Source organism: Nelumbo nucifera, chromosome 1 (assembly GCF_055504915.1).
Source record: "Nelumbo nucifera cultivar China Antique chromosome 1, China Antique-T2T, whole genome shotgun sequence".
NCBI lineage: Eukaryota > Viridiplantae > Streptophyta > Magnoliopsida > Proteales > Nelumbonaceae > Nelumbo > Nelumbo nucifera.
In genome coordinates, this window is record NC_142649.1 from 85,754,453 (window position 1) to 85,782,077 (window position 27,625).

Below are 27,625 nucleotides of genomic sequence, written 5' to 3' on the forward strand. Positions count from 1 at the left end.
CCTAACAAATATTTTACAGAACCCTGGAATTTAAAAGCCTACTTAAAGTACTATACATACATCCCTTTACGATCTGCTACCAATACAACGCTCCCAATGCTATTCCAACATGCCACTGCAGCCACACATTAGATAAATTTTCCATTCATGGGGAAATGTTCCCGATCTGTCAGATCTCGTTGACACTTTTAATTTTTCTAAAGCCAAATTTTGCACTTATTAATCCCCACCAACCTTTAACTCTATCAAGAACAAACCAAAATTGTTCTTGCATATGTCAATTTGGGTCAGATTTGATTGGAAAGACAAGGAGTTCTGAGTAGAGCTCCATTATGATATGTTAAGAGCATTGGTGGTGGCTGCTAAAGAGCTGTGAGCTTTTTAGCTCGAGAGAATAGATTGGGAAATTGAGATGAATGAGATTTATAAGAAGGGTACGTAGTTTTAATGGACCGAGAGAATAGATTTGGATTTGTCAAACTAAACACAGATGCTGCTATTGGATGTGTCCTAAGGTTGGCTACAGATTATCTGATTGCTGCAGGAGGAAGACAGACCCATCCAGCACTGGTGTTAACATTAGAAGCTCTGGCATTGAGGAAAGGCCTAGTGGAGGCTTTAAAGTGCAGGAGGGATGAATCGATTAAGAGCCTGACTGTTAAGATCGCACCAGAGCAATATCCATAGGACGGAAAAGCTTTCAAGGTGAAGTTGGACCAGTCTTAAAAGACATAGAAAGTGTTAGCTCGTTGTTTTCACTCGATTAAGGGTATAGATGGACCAGTTTTGGATTGGACCCCATCCAGTCCAAAATCAAATTGGATGGATTGGTTGGACCAACAAGACATATTGGATTGGATCGATCTAGTCCAAATATTTATTAGATTGGATTAGACCTGGTCCATCTGTAATAAATTTATATTGAATTGGGTTGGATTAAGCCAATATCTAGTCCATTGATATAAAATAAGAATATAGGTGTCAATGAACCAGGTTTGGGTTGAAACCAATCTAAATCAAAACGAATTTAAATAGATTGGATGCTCCAGGCATTAAATTGGATCGGTTCAAAATATTCGTTGGATTGAATTGAACCTGATCCATTTATAATAAACTCACATTGGACTGGATTAGATTGGACCAACAGTCCAATTGACACCCCTTGACTCGATCTCCTTTGCGTGGATTAGCAGGACTCGGCTAAACGGGCTGCTCATGAAGTTGCTGCATTCTGTTCTCAAACAGTTGGCTGGCAAGGTTGTGAGTACCAAATCTGATTTCAGAGGGAGAGGACCTAACATACCTAATCTTCTTGAATTGCAGCTTTCAACATCCCCAGGGAGAAATTGTTACTATGACATGATCAATAAACATGGTATGAGGATTAAGGTATTGATATGATACTTCCAATACAGGGCATATCGTATCCATATCTATGATCATGGATACAAAATACGCTATGATTAGATACGTATCCTATGAGTCGTGCATATCGGTACAATATGCCTCCGTATTGGCCTGTATCGCACCGTATTGGTGGATACGGTCCAATACACATCGATACGGAGGTATATCCATGTCTAGTTTGACAAAATTGTATATTGATCAGTACTTTTCAATTGTTTTTCATCTTTAATACGAGTTAAAAAATAGTATTATGAAAACTTAAATAAATAATTTAAGATTTAATTTTTTTCAAAAAATTTAATAAAAACTAAAAATTAAAAAATAATATATTTCACCTACCTTAGATGATTTATATATTTTATTTTACACATAAATATATGTTAAAAATGAAAACATGTTTATTATTTGAAAAAATAGTTATTATATAAAAATACTAAATAAATAAAATTTCCCAACAAAATTAATGGAAAACAGAAAATTATAATTATAAAAACTGAAACGAATAATTTAAGATTTAATTTTCCTAAAAGATATAATAAAAGCTGAAAATTAAATATAATTTATTTTATCTACCTTAAATGATTTATTTGTTTTATTTTACAAATATGTGTAAAATAAAACATTATATGTTAAAAATGAAAACATATTGACTATTTAAAAAATAGTTGTTATTTAAATAAAATACTAAAATTAATAAGTATTCCCAAAAATTAATAAAAATTGGAAATTATAATTATAAAATTGAAAGAATGATAATTATTGTATTATGTTTGAATGTTCTAGAGTCCTGGTATTGTTTATTGTAATATTTCTCTTCATATAACCTATTGAAGTATGTATTTCTCATGTCTTTATATCTTATTCATAGATAATTCAGCTTTTGGTTTAGTATTATTAATGAATTTATGTGCTTTGTATGCATTTCACTAGCGCATCCAAGTGTTTCTATATCTATTGTTCGTATCCATGTGTTTCCAGAGCACATTTGTATCCATATCCGACTTATCCGATATGATACCTGATACCAATACTTTGATCTTGGGTAAGACCATCTTTCAGGTGTAGCTTCATAGGTTTACTGTCACAATGGTTGTCATAGAGTCGTTAAGAAATAAAATTTTTAGGTGGAAGACTGAGTAGTAAAAATGTAATATAATAGTATATTTTGAAATTTGAAGAGTAATTTAAAAGCAAGACTTAATGAAACTCGAATTTCCAAAACTTCAGGGTACTTCAAGTAGGTTTTTAAATTCCAAAGTCTTTTAAGGTTGCATTTGGCATTCTTTATTTTAAGGACTTATCTCTTTTTTTGCAGTTAAAACGTTCTTATGAGCATTGAATTTTTAACTGCAAGAATGAGACAAGGCCTTAAGATAAAGAATGCTAAATGCAGCCTAAGTATTTATTAGATAGTTCACATGTATTTTAAGTAATTACAATAGATTTGTATTTGAATTTGATAATCCATTAGACATATTGTGGCATTTTTTATATACATTTACAAGCATTTTTAACATTTGCCGCTAAAGCTCATATTTAGTGGCAATTAAATAAATATTGTTATAAAAATGCCACTTAATCAACATTTTGTTGTAGTGATTAGGTGATACCCAAAGTTTCTTAAAAAAGGTTTTGCAGTAGGAAAAATCTATGATATCTTTCCAGCAAATTTTGATAAATATCACTTGATTGGTTACTATTTTTTTTATGCCAATTGATTGGTTATAAGTTTTTCAAGAGTCGAACCGACATTATGGTAACTAATTAGGGGGTATTTACTAAAATTCATGGGAATTTTGATTGTTCAAAGCTCTTCCAATATAATATCTTTCCGGCATAATAGATTTTTCCATATATTAAACACGTGTTCTTTATACTTATAATAGTAAAATATGTTTTAATTTACTAATAATATTAAAATATAAAGATCATTGAATAATGAATAGTGATAAATCAACCTTTAAGAGTGGATATTAGCATTTAGTATTTTAATTTGAAAAAATAGAAAATAAAGAAAGTTCAAATTTCTTAAACTATCCTTATGGTTTGGCTAATTGACTAACTCTACCCTTACTGTTTACATATTGTCTTAAAGTATCCCCACTATTTCTCACAATTGACACCGTTCTAACAGAACAAAATGAAATGTCAAAATTATCCTGTACTATTCTTTAAATTTTCAAAATAAAGCCCGATGAAAATTTTGAATAAAGGAGATGGGAAGTCCATGTACCTATCAACTCCATAACACCAGAGACGGGGAGTCTGTCCAACCACTCTTCTCGTACATTTGCTTTATGATTGGATTACACACTACTTCTACCTCCTTCAACTTCTCTTCATAATCGTCCTTCTTTGCACTCTGGTTGTCGTCCAACCACTCTAGCGCCTCCTCCTGTGTGCTCTCCATCTTCTCCTTGTCATCAGAATTGATCTTATCAGATAGCTCGTCCTTGTTGATGGTGCTCTTCATGTTGTAGACGTACGTTTCCAGCTTGTTCCTCACACTAATCTTCTCCTTCACCTTCCTATCCTCCTTTGCTAATTCCTCTGTTTCTTTCACCATCCTCTCTATCTCCTCACTTAGTTGCCCTTTGTCATTTGTTATGGTGATTGATTCTAATTTCTTAGTCGCCTTGTCCTCCGTCCTCACATGAAGAATACCATTCGCCTCAACCTCAAACGTAACCTCAATTTATGGAACTCCCCTGTAATTCAATTTCAATCACGAGCCACTTATAAGTAGTGTCTGGTTTCTACATTCTCATTCATATATTATTCTGAGTAATGCTTTTTACTCACCTTAGAGCAGGTGGAATGCCCAAGAGATCATATCTTCCAAGCTCACGACAATCCTTGGTTAAGCTCCTCTCACCTTCATAGACTTGAACATTTTTTCCCAAACAGAGATTCAACCACTTCTGCCAAGACAACTAAAAACACGTGTTACTCACATGAAAAAAAGAAATCCTTCTTTTCGTTACCTTGATCAACACAGTCGTCTGTTGGTCTTGGCAGGTCGTGAAAACTTGAGAGTTCTTGATGGGGATGACGGTGATCCTTGGGATCAATTTGGTCATCACCCCACCAAGTGTTTCAATCCCAAACTAAGTGGCACAATATCAAGCAAAATAATGTGTGCAATGAACATAAAACAAAATTTCTTAAAAAAAGGAAATTTCATCTCAAAATTACAATAACTACGCCTTTTGCAGAGCAATTTCATTACATTTGGTTTCGTCTCCGCCTTCACCACTAGGGGTGTCAATGGTATCCGAAAAACTGATTTTGAATTCGAGATTCGATGTAATCGAATTGAATTCGGATGATGCGAATAGTATAAACGGTCGAATTCGAATATTCATTTCCTACCGATTAATTAATCAAATCAAATTCGAATGTAAGTTAATTTGATTCGATAAATATTCGAATTCGGTTATGTTATAAATATAAATATAATATATTTTTATCATATCCCCTTTATTATATAATATATTTTTATGATATACAAATAAGTGACAAGACCACTCAGTTCATCTCATCTTCCCCATCTCTGCTACTCCATCTCATTTGACTTGGTTCTCCCCCATTCACCATTCCCCTCTGTCTCATGAAAGTGGTCGTTCACATGAGACATCCAGACTTTAGTAGCTGGAGGTATTGCAGAAAAATCAGCCAAATATTTGGGGTTTTCAAGTTCTCTGTTGCATCTTCCCAATGTTCTTGTCCTTTGTTTCTCTTTCAATGAACAATCCCTCTTTCTACCTCTCTTGCTCTCCCTTTATTCTCCCTCTATTCTTTCTCTCTTTCTCTCTCTTGCTCTCACTCAATTCTCTTTATTCATGTTACTAGCGGTAAAGGGATTTGTTATTGTGACTAGATACTTAGTTGCTTGCTTTAGATTTTCTAGGTGTTTTTTTTTTTTTTCATTTGTTGTTCTTCGTTTTGATTAGTTTTTTAGGTGTTTTGTTTTCTTTCTTTTATCGTTTGTTGTTCTTCATTTTCCTTAGTTATTCGTTTACGATGAATAGAGGCTCATTTTTACTCTTCAAGGCATAGGGTTTTTATGTCGATTCGAATAATCAATCGAAGTCAAATATTCGATTAACTAGTCGAATTCGAATTCAATTGTTAACTTTTCACATCCGCCAAATATTTAATCGATTTCGAATCATCGCTTTTACAATTGAATTCGAATTCGAACTTAGTCTGATTCGATTCGAATTTGTTCCATTTACAGGCTTATTCACCACTAAGAATTTTGCCTTGAATGGCAGCACCATAAGCAACAACTTCATCAGGATTAACACCCTTGTTGGGCTCCTTCCAACTGAACATTTCCTTCATCAAAAGCTGCTGGACCTTGGAAATGCGAGTATTGCCTTCGATGAGCACAATCCAGAGAGTCCCTTGTTGTGATTCTTAATTTCCCTTGATTCTATGTTTTAACGAGTATTGTCCCGTTTTCTTCCTTTTGCATCTTATTTCAATGATGCATAGAGGCGGGCCACTAAAGATGCCAACGTGATTGCCAGACTCAATGTGGCTTGGATAATAAAGAATCCCATGGCCATGATCATTGCCTATGGTTTCAACAAGAAGGGAGGAGAAAAGAACATTCTGCTTTATTATCCTAAGACATTTTGATGTCTTCGATCCATCACTATCAAGTTGTAAAGGGTATTTTAGGAATTTTTAAAAATATACCGGCCACGTGATGTCACATGTAAACGGAGTGTGATAAAAAATTAATGGTAAGGGAGATTTTAGACAATTATCAGAAACAGTGAGGGTACTTTAAGACATATGTAAACAATAAAGGTAGAATTAATGAATTAGCTAAACCATAAGGGTAGTTTAAGAAATTTCCCCATAAAAAAATATGTTTTTTTAGAAGTGATTTCTTCATTTTAAGATCTAGAAATAGAAATACCAAGGTGAGAAACATTTTACTTCTAAAGAAAAAAGAGAATGCATTTTTTAACAAAAATAAGTAAGTAACTCCATTAAAATTTAGGGGTTTTTATTGTTCAGATTTCAGAGGTGCCTGTAAATTTAGATTTCTGAGGTGGATTATAGTCCACTTATCCCTAAAATTTAAATGTCAATCAGTAACATGGTGTTTGGAAGCGTGGGTGCTTTTTGGGATCGATTTTCAAGAAAAAACGCCCATGCTTCCAAGACCCATTTTTCACAAAAAAACACTTCTGCCACGTAGGTAGTGAGCAACACATTGTTGTTTGGTAAGGTGATTTTCATCATTGTTTTTCGTATATGTGTTGACAGGTAAGCACCACATAGGATATACAATAGTCAACTGTTGGGAGTGTTAGACAGTGTATGCCCTTAGCTCCAATTAGATTTATATACTTATTGACCTTTATTGTAAGTGAATAAAATACATAGTTGATTCATGATATTATGGTGTATTTCTCTATAATACCCTTAAACTAGACACTAATGAAACTCATGTTAGTTTATAATCTTCACAACCATTGGGTTTACCTGGGGAGGTTTATCCTGTCAAGGCTAACACTAATGTGCTGCCAAGTCAGTCAGGGTGGATTGTCTCAGTTGCTAGGGTGAGACTTGAAGCACATGTAGTGTGGGTTTTCTTGAAACCCTGAACCAGACCAAATTCCAGTAATGCCCTAAACCTTGGAGACAGATGGGCAAAACTGGAAAGTTACACATGACCCCTAAATTCGATTGTGGTACTGCACTAGGAGTTGGATTTGATTGTTTTTGATATGCCAATCAGTGAGATCCTTAGAGAGGGTCAAAAGCTAAGTATGTTGGGGCAGTCCAACAATTCACCTGAGTGGGTGATCATAGTGACAGGATGAGCCCCTTTGTCGGACAAAGTGATTGATGGGGGAATGAACTCTCTCTGATGAAAACCTAAACTGCCAGTAGTTGATTTCAAACTTGTTGAGATTTGTTTTTCAAAATATATTTATATACATATATACATATATATTATGATTTCACAAAATATTTGCAAAAATGTTTTAATTCCCGGGATCCATGTGAGTAGAGAGTGCAACACTATACCTTGTAGCCGATGGAGAGGTCCTCTCTTGTCGGGCAATGTTTGATCATTATGGGATGAGAAGTTAAGTGTAAGACCATTTATGGCTTTTACATGATGAGCTAATCTCACATTTGCCCATAATCTTTGGGTCTTTATAGGATGGCTGGACCCAAGGACCATTTAGTGTAAATGTTGGGCCCATTAAGAGCCCATACTAATGGACTCAGGGGTTCACTGTATTTAGTAGTGAATTTGGCCAAGCCTTGTAATAAAGGCTAGGTTGAAACCATGTGGCTTATGTGGAGATCAATGATAAGGTCCCACACCATACAAAGAGAGCCAAGCTAGCCAGCACTTAAAGGGAAATGAGCTTGAAAGCTTAATGGGCCTAAAGCCTAATTCGAACTGGGCTTAATTTGATTAATTAAATAAGGGGGCGAATCTGTGTATGGATTAGCAGATAAGGATAAGATGATAACTCTTATCCACTTAAAGAGTCCAAATCCAAATAAAGATTTGGATTAGGAAACTTGTAATTAGATTAGGAGAAGTTGATCATGATATGCAAATAAGATAAGGGATAAGCCTTATCACTTAAAGAGTCTATATCCAAATAAAGATTTGGATCAAAAAACTCCTAATCATATTGGGAGGTTAACTCTTTAAGGATTATATAAAAGGAGGAGGGTGAATTGGAAAAATGTTACATAGTTTCATAGTTTTCTACATTCAGTTCTTTCTCCTTCTGTTCTTACTGTCCTACCTTGTTCAATCTCCAGTTCTTGGAGTGATCAAGAATGGATCTTGATATTGATTTTTGCTGGAAGAATCAATCTTGAAGCTATGCTCACATCCCTGCTTAATTCTTGCTGAAGAATTGGGGTTCTTGTTGAAGAATCTCCCTGTTGATCCTGTTTCACCCTAACCTGTCTCATCTTCAGTGGAGGAAGGATTTGGTAATCTCTTTGGGCGTGAACACCTACGTTGGGATGAACTTTTTTGCATGGATTCTGTATCGGGTATTCCTCTCCCTAATCTTGGTTTCAGATTTGGTCTGTTTTGTTTCAAGAATGAACTTTGAAAAGTGCAGTTTTTCTAAATTAAAGAATAGGATTCCCGAAAGGGAGAAAAAATTTTTTGAAACTTCGCCCAGCCACCCTGCATAGTTCAGCCATCCATATGATGGATCTCCCTTCCCTTTAGTGGTATCAAAGCTAGGGTCAAGTCTTGATCCAAATTTGGACCAAATCTGAACCTGTGCAAATGGATACAAATTGTTCTACCCGATTTAAGCAAATTTACTGTTTTTCTAAGAAATCGGTTCTCAATAATGGGCATGTAGATCTGAAATTAATTCTTTATTATTTTTTAATGAGTATGGAATGGTTCTGTGATGGAGATCGAATTTTTCAAAGGCACCAAGATTTGTGCACCCTGCAATTTTTTTTCTATTCATTTTGGTTTGTAAATAATTTTTTTATTAGACAAAATGTGTAGGATTTAATGTGATGCAATTAATAGAAAAATAGGTTTTTTGATTTTTTTCACGTTTGAAGACTTGCTGGAGCACATGGAGGAAAAGAAGACCTTTGTAGTTAAAGAAACTGCAATCTGTGATTAACCCTTTGTTTTGCAGGTATTGCAATCACACGTATAACCCTCTGATGTGTTTCCTTGCTGATTCTTTATTGTGTTTAATCGATTGTAATTAATTTCAAATCCCAATCTTGAATTGAATCTTGCAATGGACACCAAACCCTAGGCCGGTTTGACCCAAGATTGTTCTTAGCCCCAAATTCTGATTTGGGCCAAGGGTTTGATGGTCCATTACAAGATGCAATTCGGCCCTCCCTGTAAAACTCAGTTTAGTTAATTTAGGGTTTTACAGTTGATTTAAATTGATTGGATCAATTATGTGATTATTTCATGCATGTGATGTGTGATGTGTGATGTGCTACGTACATGAGCCATAAGCACTTGGCACATATTCATTCGTTAGTGGTTCTCTACGCACACCATGAATGAACACACATCGTTGCCATGGTGCCCTAAAGATCATTAGATGATCTCCCCTTTTGATGGGCCCAGATCAGCTTGCTCCCCACAAGAAACTGTGCGGAACCCTAGTCGTTTTGGGCCCATTTGAATATGACTTTAAGAAAGTCAGTGGAAGTCATTTTGGTTTGACCTAAATCAGATCTAAGGACTTAAAAACTTGTTCCCTCCAGATATATAAGTGCTTGTGATAGGGAGATTCATATGATGAACTCTCTAAAGGCTTTTTGTCATTAGCGTGAAAATGCATTTATCAGTAATGAGGAGATGCACCCTAATTGGGCTATACATTTGCCGGTGAATCTGTTTGATTGCTTCATAAGATGATAGGGGCATCATAGACCGATGTGGGAGGGGCCTATCCTAAAATGAGAGACTCTCTCACGATACTTTGGCGTTTACTAATGTGATGGGTTTGCACTTACTGGATAAAAGGTTTAACCTAAAATGGCCATGAACCTTGTTTGACATAGGCCAAAGGGAAAGCTCATAAGATGAGTGGATCTAATCCATTAAAGAGACATAACCGTATGTGATTTTCCACATTTCCAAAGACATAACTGCATTTCCGTCACTGAGATGGGAGAGAAATCTTAGAGATGAAGAGATAGAAATGGAACATAGATTAAAAGCCTTTTTCTATGTAAATAACATGAATCAATTTAGGTTATGGACTAATAATTTGCATTGCCTTTTATCAGAAATGGTAAATAGACAATTTGCGAAACTGTTGGACGATAATAAGCTTAGGGGCCCAAATTATACTGACTGGTTCCATAACTTTATGCTGGTGCTGACGTTCGAGAAATTGGACATGGTAGCCAAAAACCCTACACTGAAATGTCCGAGTGACAGAGCTTGCGAGGCACGGAAGAAAGAGTATCAAGAATGGGAGGAGAAAAATTCTCTTGCTCGGTGTTATATCATAGCCTCCTTAGATAATCCGATACAGTGACAGTTCGATAAGACCAAAGTGTCCAAGGATATCATGGATAGTTTGATGACGATGTATGAAAAGCAGAATCATTCTACTCGACAAAAAGGTCCTAAAATTGTTTATGCCCGCTTAAATGATTGAGATCCAACGGATTCATGACCATTGTCTAAAGATGATGGCTATATCAATGAAGTGGAGGCTCTCTGTTCAGGGCTTGATGATGACACTAAAATCGATGTTCTTAACTCTTTACCACCCTCCTTCAATCAGTTTATCATGAATTATAACATGAATATGCTAAAAATTAACCTTCAGAACTTAGCAATATGTTGCAGAGGGCTGAAGAACTGATTAAGAAGGATAGACTGGTTATCATGCTTGTTGAAAGTGGAAAATCGAGCAAGAAGAATCATAAGAAGAAAGTTGGCAAGACCAAAAAGTAGAAGGATAAGACATCAGATGCCTGTCACTTCTGCAAGCAGACTGACCACTGGAAGAGGAATTGTCCTCAATATCTTGAGACCAAGAAACAAGGTAATTTTGAATCATTTATCATAGAAACCAATTTGTTGGACACTTCTACGTCCTGGTGTATTGACTCCGAGGCTTCTACTCATGCATGTAACACATTGCAGGGGTTCAAGACAAGCAGAAGGTTGAGTGATAGAGAACCATAGGAACTGTTGCAGTTGCAACCATAGGAATTGTAGAATTGTATTTCAGAGAAGGAGTTATCTTACTTAAAGACTGTCTTTATGTACTGAATTTGAGAAGAAATTTGATTTCTATTTCAAAATTGTGTATTGATGGTTATTCTATTTTATTCAGTAATGTGATTACTATTAAACGGAATAGCAAATTCCTTATTTACGGAGAACTTGAGAATGATCTTTATGTTGCCCATCATTCTCTAAAAACTAATTTAACCGAAATTACATCGGATGTAATACCCAAGAAAAAAACATGTGATACAGTTAATCCCATGTGCGTGTGGCACTACTGAGTTGGCCACATTAACATAGATTGTATCACAAGGTTGGTAAATGATGATCATTTGGATTTTCTAATTGTAGAAGATCTTGCAACCTGTGAACCTTGCCTTTAGGGTAAGATGACGAAATGATCATTTACAGGTAAGCCCAAAAGATTTACAAGCACACTAGACCTGATACATATTGATGTATGTGGTCACATGAATGTTAGGACACATAACCAACACGTTTACTTTATAACATTTACTGATGATTTTTCATGGTACGGTTACGTGTACCTAATGAGACACAAGTCTGAATCCTTTGAAAAGTTCATGGAGTTTATACAAGAGGTTGAGAAACAGTTTGAGAGAGATTAAGGCGCTTCGATCAAATCGATGAGGCGAATACCTCTCCAATGAATTCAAGGACTACATAAAGGAAAACAAGATTGTATCACAACTAGCTCCTCCTGCTACATCACAATTAAACGGTGTATCGAAGAAGAGAAATCAAACTCTATTGGATATGGTCCATTCACTTCTCATCCGCTTGGAATTACCTATATCCTTTTGGGGTTACGCATTAGAGATTGTGATATACGTGTTGAACCGGATTCCAACCAAATCCATTCCTAAGACTCCATATGAGATATGGACCGATAAGAAACCAAGTGTAAGGCATTTGAAGATTTGGGGTTGTCCGACACATGTTAAAAGAACAAGTGTTGACAAATTAGAATCCATGACCAGTCGTTGCATGTTTGTAGGCTACCCCAAAAGCTCTGCAGGTTATTCATTCTATGATCCAAAGGAGCAAAAGCTGTTTTACAGTCAAAATGCCCATTTCTTGGAAGAAGACTATATCTTGGACAATCATCATCAGAAAGTTGTTTTTGATGAGGAGAGCTCAGGGGTAGTGGGAGATGTCCCATAGGCTCTAGAAAATAACCAACCTAGAAAATCTACCGGGGTTACTAGGCCTCCAATTCGTTACGCTATGATCAAGAAAGTTACTTAATGGAAGCCATGAATAATGAAGAAGATCTCGTAACTTATACGGAAGCTATGTTGGACATAGATTTCTTGAAGTGGGTAGATGCTATGAGAAATGAGATAGATCCAATGAAGACCAATGGAGTTTGGACTCTCATAAATCCGCTCCTTGAAGTAAAAGCAATTGGTTACAAATGGATTTACAAGAGGAAGAAGGCCCCCGATGGGAAAGTTGAGACCTACGAGGCTCGTCTTGTGGCGAAAGGGTACAATCAGAAAGAGGGAACCGACTATGAGGTAACTTTTTTGCAAGTGGCTATACTTAAATCCATTAGGATCCTGCTATTTGTAGCAGCACACCATGATTATGAGATTTGGCAAATGGATGTCAAAACCGCATTCCTAAACGAAGATCTTATTGAAGATATCTACATGCAACAACCGCAAGGATTCATTGTTACAGGTTAGGAACACATGGTGTGTAAACTTAATCGATCCATATATGAACTTAAGCAAACTTCTAGGAACTGGAATATCCGGTTTGACTCTACCGTCAAACAGTTTGACTTCATGCAGAATTCGAATGAGCCCTGTATTTATAGGAAGACAGTGGGAGATAAGGTTACGTTTTTGGTTCTGTATGTAGATGACATCTTACTCATTAGGAATGATGTGGGAATGTTAAATATGGTGGAAGTGTGTCTTTCACAGCAATTCTCCATGAAAGATCTTGGAGAAGCCTCCTACATCTTAGGTTTTCGACTCTATAGAAATAGATCGAGAGGATAATAAGATTATTTCAATTTACTTACATTGACAAAATTGTCAAGAGATACAGCATGGAGAACTCTAAGAAAGGAAATGTTCCTTTCAGGCACGGAGTCACTCTTTCCAAGGGTATGTCTCCCAAGACTCCCGAGGAGATTGAGGGCATGAGAGAGGTTCCCTATGCTTCAGCCGTAGAGAGCATTATGTATGCCACGCTGTGCGTTCGGCCTAACATTGCTTTGGCAGTGAGTGTGGTAAGTAGAAATCAATCAAACCTAAGACAGGAGCACTGGACAGTTGTGGAGAACATACTGAAATACCTTCGAAGGACAAAAGAGTTTTGCCTAGTATTTGATGGTAACTCACTATAAATTGTAGGATATACCGATGCCGACTTCCAGTCAGACCCAGATGATAGAAAGTCTACATCTGGTTACATCTTTACGATGGGGTCCTATGTAGTTAGCTGGAAAAGTAGCAAACAGAGGCCCACTGTAGATTCCACAACTGAGGTCGAGTACATTGCCACAAGTGAAGTTGCCAAGGAAGCTGTTTGGATGAAAAAGTTCATTCAAGAATTATGAATTGTTCCATCCAGTACATCACCCATTCCACTATTGTGTGACAATATTGGAGCCATTGCTCAGGCTAAGGAGCCACGAGCCCACTCGAAGTCAAAGCACATCGAGAGAAAATACCACATACTACGGGAGATTGTTGGTAGAGGGGACGTCAAGATTCAGAAGATAGAATCAGCGGATAATGTGGCAGACCCATTGACTAAGCCACTCACACAAAAAGTGTTTGAGAAACACGTGGAAAATATGGTACTGCACTAGGTGTTGGATTGGGTTGTCTTTGATATGATAATTAGTGAAACATGTGGAAAGTATGTAATTTATTCATCTACAATTGGGGTGGGTTGTCTCAATTGCAAGGGTGAGACCTGAAGCACATGTAGTATGGCTTTTCTTGAAACCCTGAATCGGACTAAATTCCAGTAATGCCTTGGATATTGGAGAGAGATGGGCAAAACTGAAAAAGATACACCTGACCCCTAGACTTAATTATGGTACTGCACTAAGTGTTGGATTGACCTGTCGTTGATATGCTAATAAGTGAGATCCTTAAATGGGGTCAAAACTTAGGTATATTGGGGCAGTCCGAGAATTCACCTAAGTGGGTGATCATAGTGACATGATCAGCCCATTTGTCAAACAAAGTGATTGATGGGGGAACGAATTATCTCTGATGAAAACCTAAAATGCCGGTAGTTGATTTCAAACTTGTCGAGATTTATTTTGCAAATTATATTTACATCGAGATATACGTATATAATATGGTTTCACGAAATGTTTGCAAAAATTTTTTAATTCCCGGGATCCATGTGAGTAGAGAGTGCAACACTGTACCTTGCAGCTGAGGGAGAGATCCTCTCTTGTCGGGTAGTGTTAGATCATTATGGGATGAGAGGTTAAGTGTAAGACCATTTAGGGCTTTTGCCTACTGGGCTAATCTTACATCTACCCACAGTCCTTGGGTCTTCGTAAGATGGGTAGATCCAATGACCATTTAGTGTAAATGTTGGGCCCATTAAGAGCCCATACTGATGGACTCAGGGGTTCATTGTATTTATTAGTGAATTCAGTTAGGCCTTGTAATAGAGGCTAGGTTAAACCCATGTAGCTTATGTGGAGATCAACGATAGGGTCTCACGCCATACAAAGAGAGCCAAGCTATCCAACACTTAAAGGAAAATGAGCCTGAAAGCTTAATGGGCCTAAAGCCCAATTCAAACTAGGCTTAATTTGATTAATTAAATAATGTGACGAATTTGGGTATGGATCAATAGATAAGGATAAGAGGATAACTCTTATCCACTTAAAGAGTCTAGATCCAAATAAAGATTTGGATCAAGAAACTCCTAATCAGATTAGGAGGTTAACTCTTTAAGGATTATATAAATGGAGGAGGACGAACTGGAAAAATGTTACACAATTTCATATTTTTCTTCATTCAGTTCTCTCTTTTTACTTTTGCCGCCCTACCCTATTCGATCTCCAGTTCTTGGAGTGATCAAAGATTGGATCTTGATATTGATTTTTGCTGGAAGAATCAATCTTGAAGTTGTGCTCACATCGATGCTTGATTCTTGTTGAAGAATTGGGGTTCTTGTTGAAGAATCTCCCTGTTGATCCTGCCTCACCCTAAGTTGTGTCATTTTCAGTAGAAGAAGGATTTGGTAACCTCTTTGGGCGTGAATACTATGTTGGGAGGAGTTTTTTTGCATGGATTCCGTATCAGGTATTCTTCTCCCTAATCTTGGTTTCAGATTTAGTTCGATTTGTTTTAAGAACGAACCTTAAAAAATACAGTTTTTTTAAATCAGAGAATAGGATTCCCAGAAGGGAGAAATTTTTTTTTAAAATTTCGTCAATCAGCATGGTTCGACTATCTATATGATAGATTTCGATTGAGAAACAATTCACCAAATTTAGCGTTTCATGCATCCCCTTTTTTAAAAACGGCTTGGTTCCAAACATCCCCTAAATCCTCGTCTAAACTACAATTTTACTGTCTGCATTAACAAACACACACTGACACACGCACAGAGAGGCACAGACGATTTCTACGCGTCCCGTTCGTTCGGCAAATAACCTATTAAGAAGGAAAATGTGAAAGTCAACCTATTTTCAACGGCAATGGAGCAGAGGAGTTGCTGCAGTTTTATTTCCCTCGTCTCTACCTTCTTTCTCATCGCTTCCTCCTCTGCCTATTCCCTCCCAACTTCACCTTTTCTCGGAATTAATCCACAAGGTTCCCTACTCTCTCTCTCTCTCTCTCTCTCTCTCTCTACTATGTTTGTTTGTTTCGTCATCGGTCGATCTGAACACTAATTATGAGATTGTGGAATCCAGATGGTTTCGTTTCCAATTGGGGCATTGTTCCCCAATGCGCACGGTTGAAGAAAAGCACTTTTTTTTTTCTTCAAAATTAACAATTTCTTTCGTTTTCAGAGGAGAAGTACTACACATTGGAGGTGATCAAGTGCAAGGACGGATCAAATTTCTTCACCAAAGACCGTCTCAACGACGGATTCTGTGATTGTGCCGATGGCACTGACGAGCCTGGTAAGATAGATCCCTAGCCTTGCTTCTTTCGAGCAATTATCATCAGATTTAACAAATTCGAATTTTAGTTTACACCTATAAATTACTCTTTTTTTTCTGCTATAATGCTTTGATGGTTGACTCAGATACGTTCAGTTATGTGTAAAACGACAGTAATCGATCAGAAAGTGTGATATGACAGTCACTAAAATAGCTTTATTGATGATCATAACGGAAATTACCGATAAAAATAATAAAGGAAATCGATAGCTTTCTATCATCATTTATATATCAATGACTAAAAGGACAAAGTTAATTTGAGGAGTTAAATAATTTAAAACTTGTAGTTATACTTAATTCCCCATAAAAATGATCTGTTGAAACAATTTCAGTATGGGACCCAAAGATCGCATGTTGTCTTCACTTCAAAGATTTAGCCAAGTAAATTAGCCATTTGCTGACATTTCTTATCCAGATTAGCTCCTGTATTGGGTCTTTCTTATGCTATTATATGTAGCAGTCCAAGTCAAGGCGGTAATGTGATGCCTGGTTGTTTGGTGTCACTAGGCAAAGGGTCAACTAGTCAGTGAATTGGCGAAACTTAATGGGCAGAGAAGGATAAAGAAGAGGTCTCGCATGCAATTGGCTATACATATAACTTCTGATATGAACTGATTCTCTTAGTCAGAATGTTATTTATTCTTTTGTTTGAAGACCATTTACCTGTGATGCATTACATCAACAGATACTATAGTCTTTTGTTTTTTTGTCTAAAGTTTAAAACAACTGCTGTTTCCTGAAGTTTACCTTGTAGTTCTTCATTCTATATTATGCCAGATATAATCTTATGTTTTTGATTAGTCATCTGATTTTATTATTCTGTATCTATAGGGACTTCAGCTTGTCCTGAGAGCAAATTTTATTGTAGAAATATAGGAACTACACCCCAGTTGCTGTTTTCTTCTCAAGTTAATGATCAGTTGTGTGGTAAAGATCTCCCTTCTACTGCATAAATTTCCTTAGTAGATTTTACTTTGCACTTCTCTTTTGTTTAATTAAAATTGTATGTACAGTAAGATCTCCCTTCTACTGCATAAATTTCCTTAGTAGATTTTACTTTGCACTTCTCTTTTGTTTAATTAAAATTGTATGTACAGTAAAATATATGATGGTGCTGTAGAAATTACCATCTTAATCTTATGCTTCAGATGAAATTGTTTTACAAGTGAGCCACCTCTTAGTTGCCTACACCTAAAATACTACACAAATCAGTTTGCTCTAATGTCAATCTATGTTTAATATTAACAAGGGTTAATGAGTAAAGTTTGAGAGTTTTTGAAGTTTGGTCATGTTAAGATTTTTCTTCTAGTATTAGCTTTTCTGTTTGACATTCGTGTGGCACTGAAAGCCTCACTAATCTTTATATCGCTAGTGCATCTGTATATTTTTGGTTTAGATATCTGGACATGGATATGGGTATTTTGAAATAGACATCGAGTGTCAGACAACTGCAAGGTCCAATATCCAATTGTTTTGGGCAGGGGTGGAGCCAGGAATTTTTTATAATGGGGCCAAAACTTATGGATGGGCCATAGGGGGGGCCAACCATTGGGTGAAAAGTGAGGGGAGGGAACAAACTTACATAGAAAAATGTATGGAGTGTGCAAATTTCTGGACCATAGGGGGGGGCATGGCTCCCCTGGGTCCCCCCGTAGCTCCGCCCCTGGTTTTGGGCATGGTCATGCTTGTACATAGACACATGCATGTATATATGTACTTGTGCATATTGTACATCACCCAATTTAAAAGAATGCTAGCTAGGTGGCATGTGCAAATGGAAGTTATCAGTCTTATCATATATTGGAAGAATCAAGAAAGAAAAAATGAAATGTGCTAATTCAAGTTATTGAGGGTAATATGGGAAAGTAGGAAACAGAACTAGAACAGCAGAAACAACAGAAATTTAAATGAAAAATAAGAATTGATGATGGGAAGGAAAACAAATGTGCCCAAACGTTACCTTCTACCAAAAACTTGATAACACATGTTTCATGTGAACATATGTACAAAAAGAAAGTTTCCCATACATCATGTATTTTCAATTTTATTTTAGTCCGTTTTAGATATATATTCATGCTTATCCATGTGCAATTTTAATTCCATATACACATCTTAATTAATATTTCTGTAGATTGTTGTGATGGAAGTGATGAGTATGATGGTGGCATCAATTGTCCAAACACATGTGTCAAAGATGGGAACATTTTTAACAATAATGATGATCCTAATTCAACAAAAACAGATCGTGACGGTTTTGATACAGCAGATATTAGAAGTAGTGTTAGCTTGGAGGATTTAATTCAGAAACTAAAAGGTACTCTTGGTTTATAATGGTTTTGGTTCTGCTGAAACCATCTACAATTTTTAAGTTGGATTTCTTTGGATTCAGAATTGAAGATCATAGTTATTGGAGAGGCTGTATTTGTCAGTTGTCTGGTGGCCTTCCGACTATTCCGGTGGCGTGTCAGGTCTAGGCGAAGACGGTACCATTGAAGGTATTTATCTTCAAATTCTTGTTTATTTAGCTGTATCTGTGGGTCATCTTAAGGTTCGGGAACTTCTTTAATATTCCATCTTGTGGTTTTTTTATTTATCAAGGTACTGAATTCTTTTACCTTGTAGCTCTCCAGCTATATTTAACCCAGTTGTATATACAGGGGTGAAGTCTGACGTTAGCTTGGTTAGTTGGGTGTGGCTAACTGCTTTGTTTTGAGGTTGAGGGTCTGTCTTTGATGTCTTTCCATTCTGGATCTCCAAGTCTAACAAGAGCAGGAGGTTGACCACACCAGTTCATCAAATGGTACAATTTAGTTTTATGATGTAATAAGACGAGAACAAAGAACCACATGGGGTACTTCAGGGGAGGCCTTTAGGTTTGATAATTCTCATGCTATGATACCCAGATACCTGTACAGGGGTGCTGTATCATGTTGGATACTTCAACTTTTAGTGTAAATTCCATATCCAATACTATGTCTAGTCATGTCCGTACACCACCTGGCTCACATAGTTCTCATGGCATAAAAATTTTGTCCTAGTGATATATAATTTCGGTATTACCTGAGCATTGCAACACTTTTGGACTGATGAACCTCCAATAGATCTTAGAGATGTTATTTGGATAATGTCAAAACACTCTGGATATTGTGTAGATCTTCTTTGGGATTTCACTTGATTTTAGGCTATTTCTAAAGTTCAAACCTTTGACTCTTGAATTTTAATTAGTTTCATCTGACTGAAGTTTTGAACTTTCAAAATGCAACATCTGGTAGAAAACGTGCAACCTGTTAGTTGGTCCCTAATTTGTTATCCATCTATGGCCTCCATAATTGCAACTTTAAATAGGTGAACAAGGTGATGGGAGCATGACGTTAGGTTACATAGTCTGGTTGGTCCTTGTAAGGTTTCAATTTGTTGTAAGCATTTTAATTTGACAAGACAATTACGAAACCAAATATCCTCTTGCTACAACTATATTTTATGCGCTTTTCCTTTATAATTATTGTTTCATACAAAAAATACTTTATAATGATTGTTAAAATAATTATTAATTTGAAATACTAAAATCATATTTGTTTTCTAAAAGACCTACATTTTGATCTTTTAGAAAACAAATATTGTTTAGTTTTCAAAAACAAAGTTTTCTGAAAGATCAAAATGTAGGTATTGCTTAAGGCCTAGAATCAAGAGATCTAGTTGATTTTAGAGAAACGGGGGAATATGTTTCTAAATTATTTTCCTCAATTGGTAATATTTGTTATGGCATGAAAATTTGGATTTTTTTTATGATTTCATGTATGATGAGGGGTGATTTGGCCCTCTGTTGACCTAGCAACACCTGGCATCCGTCTTCGCTGCTTGACACCTTAGTGCCACGCGGATAGACGCGTATCTCGCCAAGTCAAGGAGAGCCACCTCGGAATCAGTCTAGGGCACCTTATACACAGCTCGGGCACCTCGGTAGGGTGGTTAGTAGCACCTCGTCCAGGGCCGACCTGTCGTACCTCGTTGTTATGGTCCAAGGGACCTCGGCGTGAGGAGTGACCTCCCTCGAGAACTTGTCGACCTATGGTACCTATTAGTACCGGTCCAAGGGACCTCGACGTGAGGAGCGACCTCCCTTGAGGACTTGTCGACCTGACTAAGGTCCAGGGGGCGACTTGTGAGATGTGCTCGCCGACTTTCTCCGCGGGCATCCCACCATTCCTAGGTCCTCTGAAAGTCAGTTCCCATACCGAATGTTTTGGAGGAAGGCACAAAAGCCTAGTCTACATGCGAAACTACCTCCAAGGACTTCGGACCGGTCAATCACATTTTCCTGGAGATCTCGGACGCGGTGCATGAAGCTTACGCCAAACAATGCCTATATAAAGGCTTCACTTCCTATCTCAGAAGGTACGTGCGATTCAGCTCTCTCAATACTCTAGAAATCTTGCTTTTAGCTCTCTTAAAAACCTCTAGCTCACTAACTTAAGCATTGGAGTGCCCACACCAGTAAAGTGGCCCGGACACTCTAATACTATCTCTTATGCAGGTCGACCTAGTGAACTAGCCAGCTCAGCATTTGAGTCACCTTCTAGCAAGGAGATGCCAGATCGTGCATCATCATTTGGCGCCGTTTGTGGGAATCGCTACTTAAAAGCCAGGTTCTCAACTCATTTTAAATTCGCACTCAACTGTGATCAGCTTGGATGAGCCTCGTCAACTCTGTTCGCGAGGCCACCTTTATTGGTCTAGCCCTAGGCAGCTCTAGTGGGAGTCGGCAGCCAACGGACTGTGTAGTCGCCCTTGCAGGTCAAGCCTTTCAAGGCTTCCGTGCAAGTTGGCGACCTACAGATAGTAGATCCGTCCCCGCAGGTTGAGCTCCCTATGGCTTATCGTAGGAGTAGACAACCATTGTCTTCAAGGGTTGATGCAGTGTAGCTGTGGATCCGACTTGCCGTTCAAACAATGATGCACGTATCGACAATGCTATCACAAGGGGGGTAGAATCTAAACGACCATCCTGGGCAAGATTCAGCGATCTGGCTCAGATAGTCTTGTAGCCTAAACTACAAAACCTCACTACTGATCGAGCCCTCCATGGCTCCCGTGAGAGTTGGCAACTAGTTGACTGAGGAGTCAGCCTCACAGGTTGAACCTTTCATGGTCCCCTGTGAGAGTAGGCAACCCGTAGACAGTAGAGCCACCCCCTCAAGGTGAGCCTCCTATGGCTCTGGTAGGAGTAGACGACCAGAAGTTCTAGGAGCAGGTGCAATACATGTGCATCATTGACCCACGAACGCAGACTTGGGAGAGTCACTCCCACGTGATGGCATAGATGCAGCCGCGTTTAAAGCGACTGCAAAATGACCATCCGCTTTGGCGACCTGGTCAAACCGAACTCTAAGGGGAAACTAAACCGCTTTCAGCTTCAAGGCCCCCTCAAGTCGACCTCAAAACGCATCGGCAACATGTAGCTGATTTATGTAGGTTGGACCCCATCTATCTAGCTCGGCAGCGTTTTGACTTTGCCACTACCACACTTGAATCGATCTTAAAGGACGTTGGCATCTCACTGCTAACTTGATAAAAAATAAAGAAATGGAAGCTTACCGATGAGAAGAAGAAAAAGACTAGTTGCTGGAAATTGCCACAACCGAGTTGGAGGTAATCAAAGTTGTCATCAATCTTCGCTTTAGCATAAGTCCAAAATAGGAAAGCGACATGGGGCCCTTGAGGGTCCCCTAATTTATAGATAGAAGCGCGGACTACTGACGGTCCAGATTCGCTCAATACAACGGTCCAGGAAGAAACCCGCGTTCAAAATTTTGAAAGACGTGCACGCCATTTGAAGGCGTGCTGTTTTAAAATTTGAAGAGCGGTGCAAAATTTCAAGTGTGCGCTTTCGCACCAACAAATAGCTCGATACATCGACTAACCCAAGCAGACTAACTCGACCGACGCCCTAAGGATGTCACCTTGGGCCTCATCTTCATACAAGCTACACCCTTCACCGAACTGGCCTCGGCTTGAGTTTGGGGGGTAATTGATGAGGGGTGATTTGGCCCTTCGTTGACCTAGCAACACATGGCATCTGTCTTCGTTGCTTGACACCTCAGCGCCATGCGGATAGATGCGTATCTTGCCAAGTCAAGGACACTCACCTTGGAATCAGTTCAGGGCACCTTATACACAGCTCGGGCACCTCGGCAGGGCGGTTAGTAGCACCTCATCCAGGGCTGACCTGTGGTACCTTGTCGTTATCAGTCCAAGGGACCTCGGCGTGAGGAGCGACCTCCCTTGAGAACTTGTCGACCTATGGTACCTGTCAGTACCGGTCCAAGGGACTATGGTGTGAGAAGCGACCTCCCTCGAGGACTTGCTGACCTGACTAAGGTCCAGGTGGCAACCTACGAAACGTGCTCACCGACTTCCTCCACGAGCGTCCCACCATTCCCAGGTCCTCCAGAAGTCGGCTCTCATACCGAATGTTCCAGAGGAAGGCACAAAAGCCTAGTCTACATGCGGAACTACCTCTGAGGACTTCGGACTGGTCAGCCATGTCTTCCCGGAGATCTTGGATGCAGTGCGTGAAGCTTACGCCAAACAATGCCTATATAAAGGTCTCACGTCTCTCCAAAATCTCTAGTTCGCTGACTTAAGCATCGGAGTGCCCACCCTGAGTAAAACGACCCAGGCACTCTAATACTGTCTCTTTGTAGGTTGACTCGGCGAACTAGCCAACTCGGCATCTGAGTCACCTTCCAGTAGGAAGCTGCCAGATCGCGCATCATCAATGTACATGAAAATTTTCTCGATGTATTAAAAACTTTAAATTATCAGGGACATATTTATGGAAATTCCCAATTTAAAATTTTAGGGAATTTGGGTTCAACCATTAGGTAGTGCGTTGTAGACGAGAGACATTGATTGGTGGATGCATGCCCTACTGTCTCTGGATACTGAGTAATGTCAAGGACACGGATGTGAGAATGCCCTTGCAACAGAAGAATCAGTATAAAGGAAGCTGAATACTATGTGTTATACATGAAATGAATGAACAATCTGACACTTTTCTTGACCTGGCATTCATGAAGCTGAACTAGAAAATGAAAGGGTTTCATGAGATTTACTGAATAATTGTTTGATTCCTTACTGATTCATGATCACTTTAGAATGATTTATTCTTCACTCTGTATATGGTATTTTGTTTTATCTTATTACATTAGCATACCTGCATCCCATATTAACAAAAGATCATTATACAAAATAGAACACTATCATAGAAGAAAACCTAACTAAAAACAGCAATTTATACAATGCTCTTCTGCCAATTTCTCTAGTACTAGTTTATAAACAATAAATCCAGGCAGAGATGCCTGGAACAAAAGAATCTGGACTACCCTAGACTATTTGGCTGGTTCATTTGGTTTAGGATGTTATACATGACATTTATACACAACTAAAACCTATATTACCTAAAGGCTGGCTGAAGAATCTTCACTTTCTTCTACTCCTAAGTATGGACCTCATTCTTGGTTTTTTATTTTTTTATTTTTCACAAAGAGGATAGCAAACTATCCAAGTAATCGCTTCCAAGATCCTGAAACTCCAGTATGTCAGATTCATTTCCCAACTTCTCCTCCACACTTGGCTGTGTCTTCCATGCTGGTGCTTTGATCATCATCTCATCATTATAGTCCCAATCTCTGTTGGATCTTTTTCGGGGATTAAGAGTCTTCTCAATGCACCCATGAGATGGGAATAGGGAGTGGTTTAGTTCCGTAGCAAAACATTCCTGGGAATACTCAGAGGTACAATTGAAGTCCTGCCCTGAATGTCTATCTTCCATGGCCTCTGCAACCATCTTAAGTGGAAAATTGAGGTAAGCTCGAGGTCCTCTCATCCTTAATGCAGCTTTATCATAAGCCAATGCAGCTTCTTCAGCTGTATCAAAGGTCCCAAGCCAAACTCGGACACCTTTTCGTGATGAGTCCCTTATTTCTGCTGCATACCTTCCCCATGGTCGCTTTCTAACTCCCCTGAAGTGTCTGGTAACCACCTCAACTCTTGCAGCATTTGGCTTTGAAGCTGAACTGGATTCACTACATTCAGAATCAAGATTGCCAGATGGTTCAATATTGCTTGCTGGAATGATGCCATTAAGCAGCTCTTCCCAGGTTTCAGCTCCCATGGATACCCATCTCCCAAGACTAGGAAGTCTCTGCAGAAGTTCCATTGATCCATCTTTCCCATTCAGATTAGATGGATCCTCCCAAGTTTGAGATAATGTAGGAGTGTTGCTTGTTCCTCCTTCCCCAGGTGCAGTTCCAGCAATGAAGTTGGCCCATACGTTCTCTAAGAGTCCATCTGGTGATGTACAGTGCTCCAGTCCAATGGCCATGGCACCAGTCCCAAAACTGATCCTTTCTGCAGTTCACAAAGATGAATAAGCGAACAGCTGATATTAGGATTTTACAAATATAAAGCTGGGCACTTCTTGCTTGAGACAGCTCAGCTATGATACAACCGTATTCCATGAATGGAAATCCAGTAAGAAACTTCTACTTGAAACAACTATCTAGCTTAATTCATAATGTTTAATCAGATTCAAAGTTTCAAACTATAGAAAGGAGATAAGCATTTTAATTAAGGCTCTTAGGTTGACTTGTCTGGATGTACTAATCATTCGTGGATTTATTCTAAGTTCAAAATTTACATAGTTTATTGTAATCCAATGTGTGAAGTGACCATGATTAATTAATTAAGGGGAGAAAGAACACCGAAGAAAAATGAGAAACTTGCTCAATTGTCAATGGGTTGTATCTTACTTATTGATCAAGGTGTTGCTGCACTGTCAAGGGAAAGAAGTGATGATGCAAGGGGAGGTTTAGGGGTTGTATTCTATATCATTTCTTCAGAGATACTCATAACGATACGCACTTTTAAAGTCTATATACTCACAATGACTCTTTCCTTAAGATTTAAAACTGTTGCTCATTTTGGACATTCTCTTTTTCCACTTCTTTGCTGCCTATTAAGCATCTCTGTGGGTCATGTTAGGTTACTGAGGTAGCACCATTATTTTGTAAATAAACAATATAATTAGATCGATCTATATGATCATTCATGCTTCAGTGCTGGGCAGTGGGCATACCATCTGTATTGGATAGTCAAATCTCCCTCATCTAGTTTTGGATTTTGGTTCATGAGATGCCTCTGAAGGATATCTCCAATTCTCTACAACTCAGCTCTACTGGGGTCCATTTTCAGTGGCATTTGGCAAGCCTTTCCACATGGTCTGCTGGGCTTTGGCAAGTTCAGAAGACCAAAAATTGGTCTTTTTCTGTTTGGTAACAGAGTACCAGGAAGACCAGAAGATGTACACCCAAAAAGACCTGAAAATACCGTTGAATTTCAGGAAGCTTCAAATGAAGCTTTTGGGTCTTTTCACCCAATAAATAGTCTTTAGATGTATTTCTGAAAGCCCATTCTGTCTTTTGGCCATCTGGGCATCTGAAAAATCTAATTGAAAAGGCTATCCAAACGGTACCATCTTTTCAGCTATTTGTCTGCCTTAATTATAGATGGGTTTGCGTTGAATTTTTTGGTACAGGATCCTTTTGGCCACAGGGGCTGTATCTGTATGATTATTAAACTTAGACACCTTAAGATACACATTTCATAGTTGGGAAATCAAATTTAGTCCAGAAAATATCCAATTACACTGGCTGAGTTTCACTTGACATCGTGATGGCCTGATGGGATATCTAGATAGTTGATATCTGGCTGAATATGATGGCGTGTCGGGAGATGCATATTTCTCGTCCCCTACCTTAACCAGCTACTGTAATATCGGCTCTCATACCGGAGAAGTTAACTTGGCTTTGCCTTGTGCCCCAAGCCTTGACACCTTAATGAAGGGAAGATAGAAAGAAATTGGAAAAATTAATGTGAGGCCACACGCTTTGGCACAAAAACAAAATCTCAGCCACGACCCAAGGGGGGAAGAGATAAGGAGCTTGTTTCAGAAGCAAAATGGATGTGGCCCAGATTCCATGTATGTGAAGGAACCTTGTGCAAATTGTTCAAGAAAGCCAAATAAAACGCTCGGGGGGCGCCTGACTCGGTGATACCAAGAATGTCTGATGCCTTAATCAATGCTGCAGAGTGATCTAGTATTTTTCCATCTGTCCACTACTTTAAATCTTGAGTTGGCTTTATTTGCCAACTTATTGAGGTCTCGCACGCATCATCTTATATCAGCAAGCTGACTCGGACTGACCCACAGGAAGGCGTCTTTCTCTTATACCTTCCTGGGCTCCATTAAACTTCCTAGATCCTAGTAGTTCATACTCCATAGCTCTTAAAGTGGAATATTGGATCGGAGTCAAATTTGGTCCAGGGAAAAAATGAACCTCATCAACATCATCCAAGCCTTACTCCAACTATATGGGTTCGGGTTGGTCCAGGGAAAAAATGAACCTCATCAACATCATCCAAGCCTTACTCCAACTATATGGGTTCGGGTTGGTCCAGGCTAGCATGAACTTATTTTTTATTTATATAGTTGAATATTTATATGTCCCCGCTCCACCCAAGGATCAAAGTATGGATACGTCTAATGTCAAAAAGTGGGTATCAGTATATCTTTTTTTTTATTATTTTTTATTTTATATAATACCACAAAATTTTAAAACTTCAGAACCATTAAAGTATAGATACATCTTGGAGTCTACCAGTACAGATACTATATGCCTTGTATTGATATTTTAATCATTGGTTCCACCCAACACCAGAAGCTTTAGACAGTCTCTTCCAAGATATGTGAGACAACCTTCAGTGTTAACCATGCTTTGCTTTCATGAGTATTTGAGTGGTTCTAACAGAACTAGTTCGAAATTAGTACACTGCTTTGCTCGGGATTTCTCATGGCGGGGCTCATGGTTTTCTAGAGTCAAGATCAATGCTAAATAAACCACTTGTCACACATCCATGTCACGCATGGTTGCATACAGAAACTGAGAGACTTCATCTTCAAGTATTGCCCTTTTCTTTTGTTCTCCCTTGCACGGTTTCATTGTTCGGCAGGTGAGATCCAACCAACTGTCGAAGTACAACAATTGTAATCGACCCAAGGTTTATTATTTAATTAATTCTTTAACGATGGTTCTGAGTTATCGATTCCAAAATACTTTTAATTGAGTTATCGATTCCAAATTTTTTAAGATTTGGGAAGGATAAGCTTTTGCTTTTAAGCTTTGGGGGGTGTGAAAAACAAAATTGAGGCAAAAAAATATTTTGAG

The 27,625-nt window shown here is 38.3% G+C and overlaps 2 protein-coding genes and 1 pseudogene across 2 annotated transcripts; 1 reads left to right on the plus strand and 2 right to left on the minus strand.

Annotated features, from left to right (window-relative positions):
* Positions 1-3,643: 3,643 nt before the first annotated feature.
* Positions 3,644-4,487, minus strand: LOC104599620 (luminal-binding protein 8-like; annotated as a pseudogene).
* Positions 4,488-15,739: 11,252 nt separating this feature from the next.
* LOC104599516 (kinase C substrate, heavy chain-like protein) lies at positions 15,740-19,328 on the plus strand. The gene is made up of 6 exons (XM_010262089.2): positions 15,740-15,984; positions 16,185-16,298; positions 17,169-17,264; positions 18,469-18,651; positions 18,727-18,832; positions 18,995-19,328. Exons 1-5 carry the CDS (start codon positions 15,870-15,872, stop codon positions 18,828-18,830), a joined length of 612 nt encoding a protein of 203 aa, XP_010260391.1. The 5' UTR covers positions 15,740-15,869; the 3' UTR covers positions 18,831-18,832; positions 18,995-19,328.
* Positions 19,329-23,735: 4,407 nt separating this feature from the next.
* LOC104599517 (ethylene-responsive transcription factor ERF091) lies at positions 23,736-24,869 on the minus strand. Its single transcript, XM_088887288.1, has one exon. The coding sequence runs from the start codon at positions 24,721-24,723 to the stop codon at positions 23,878-23,880; it is 846 nt and encodes a 281-aa protein (XP_088743414.1). The 5' UTR covers positions 24,724-24,869; the 3' UTR covers positions 23,736-23,877.
* Between the last annotated feature and the right edge of the window lie 2,756 nt (positions 24,870-27,625).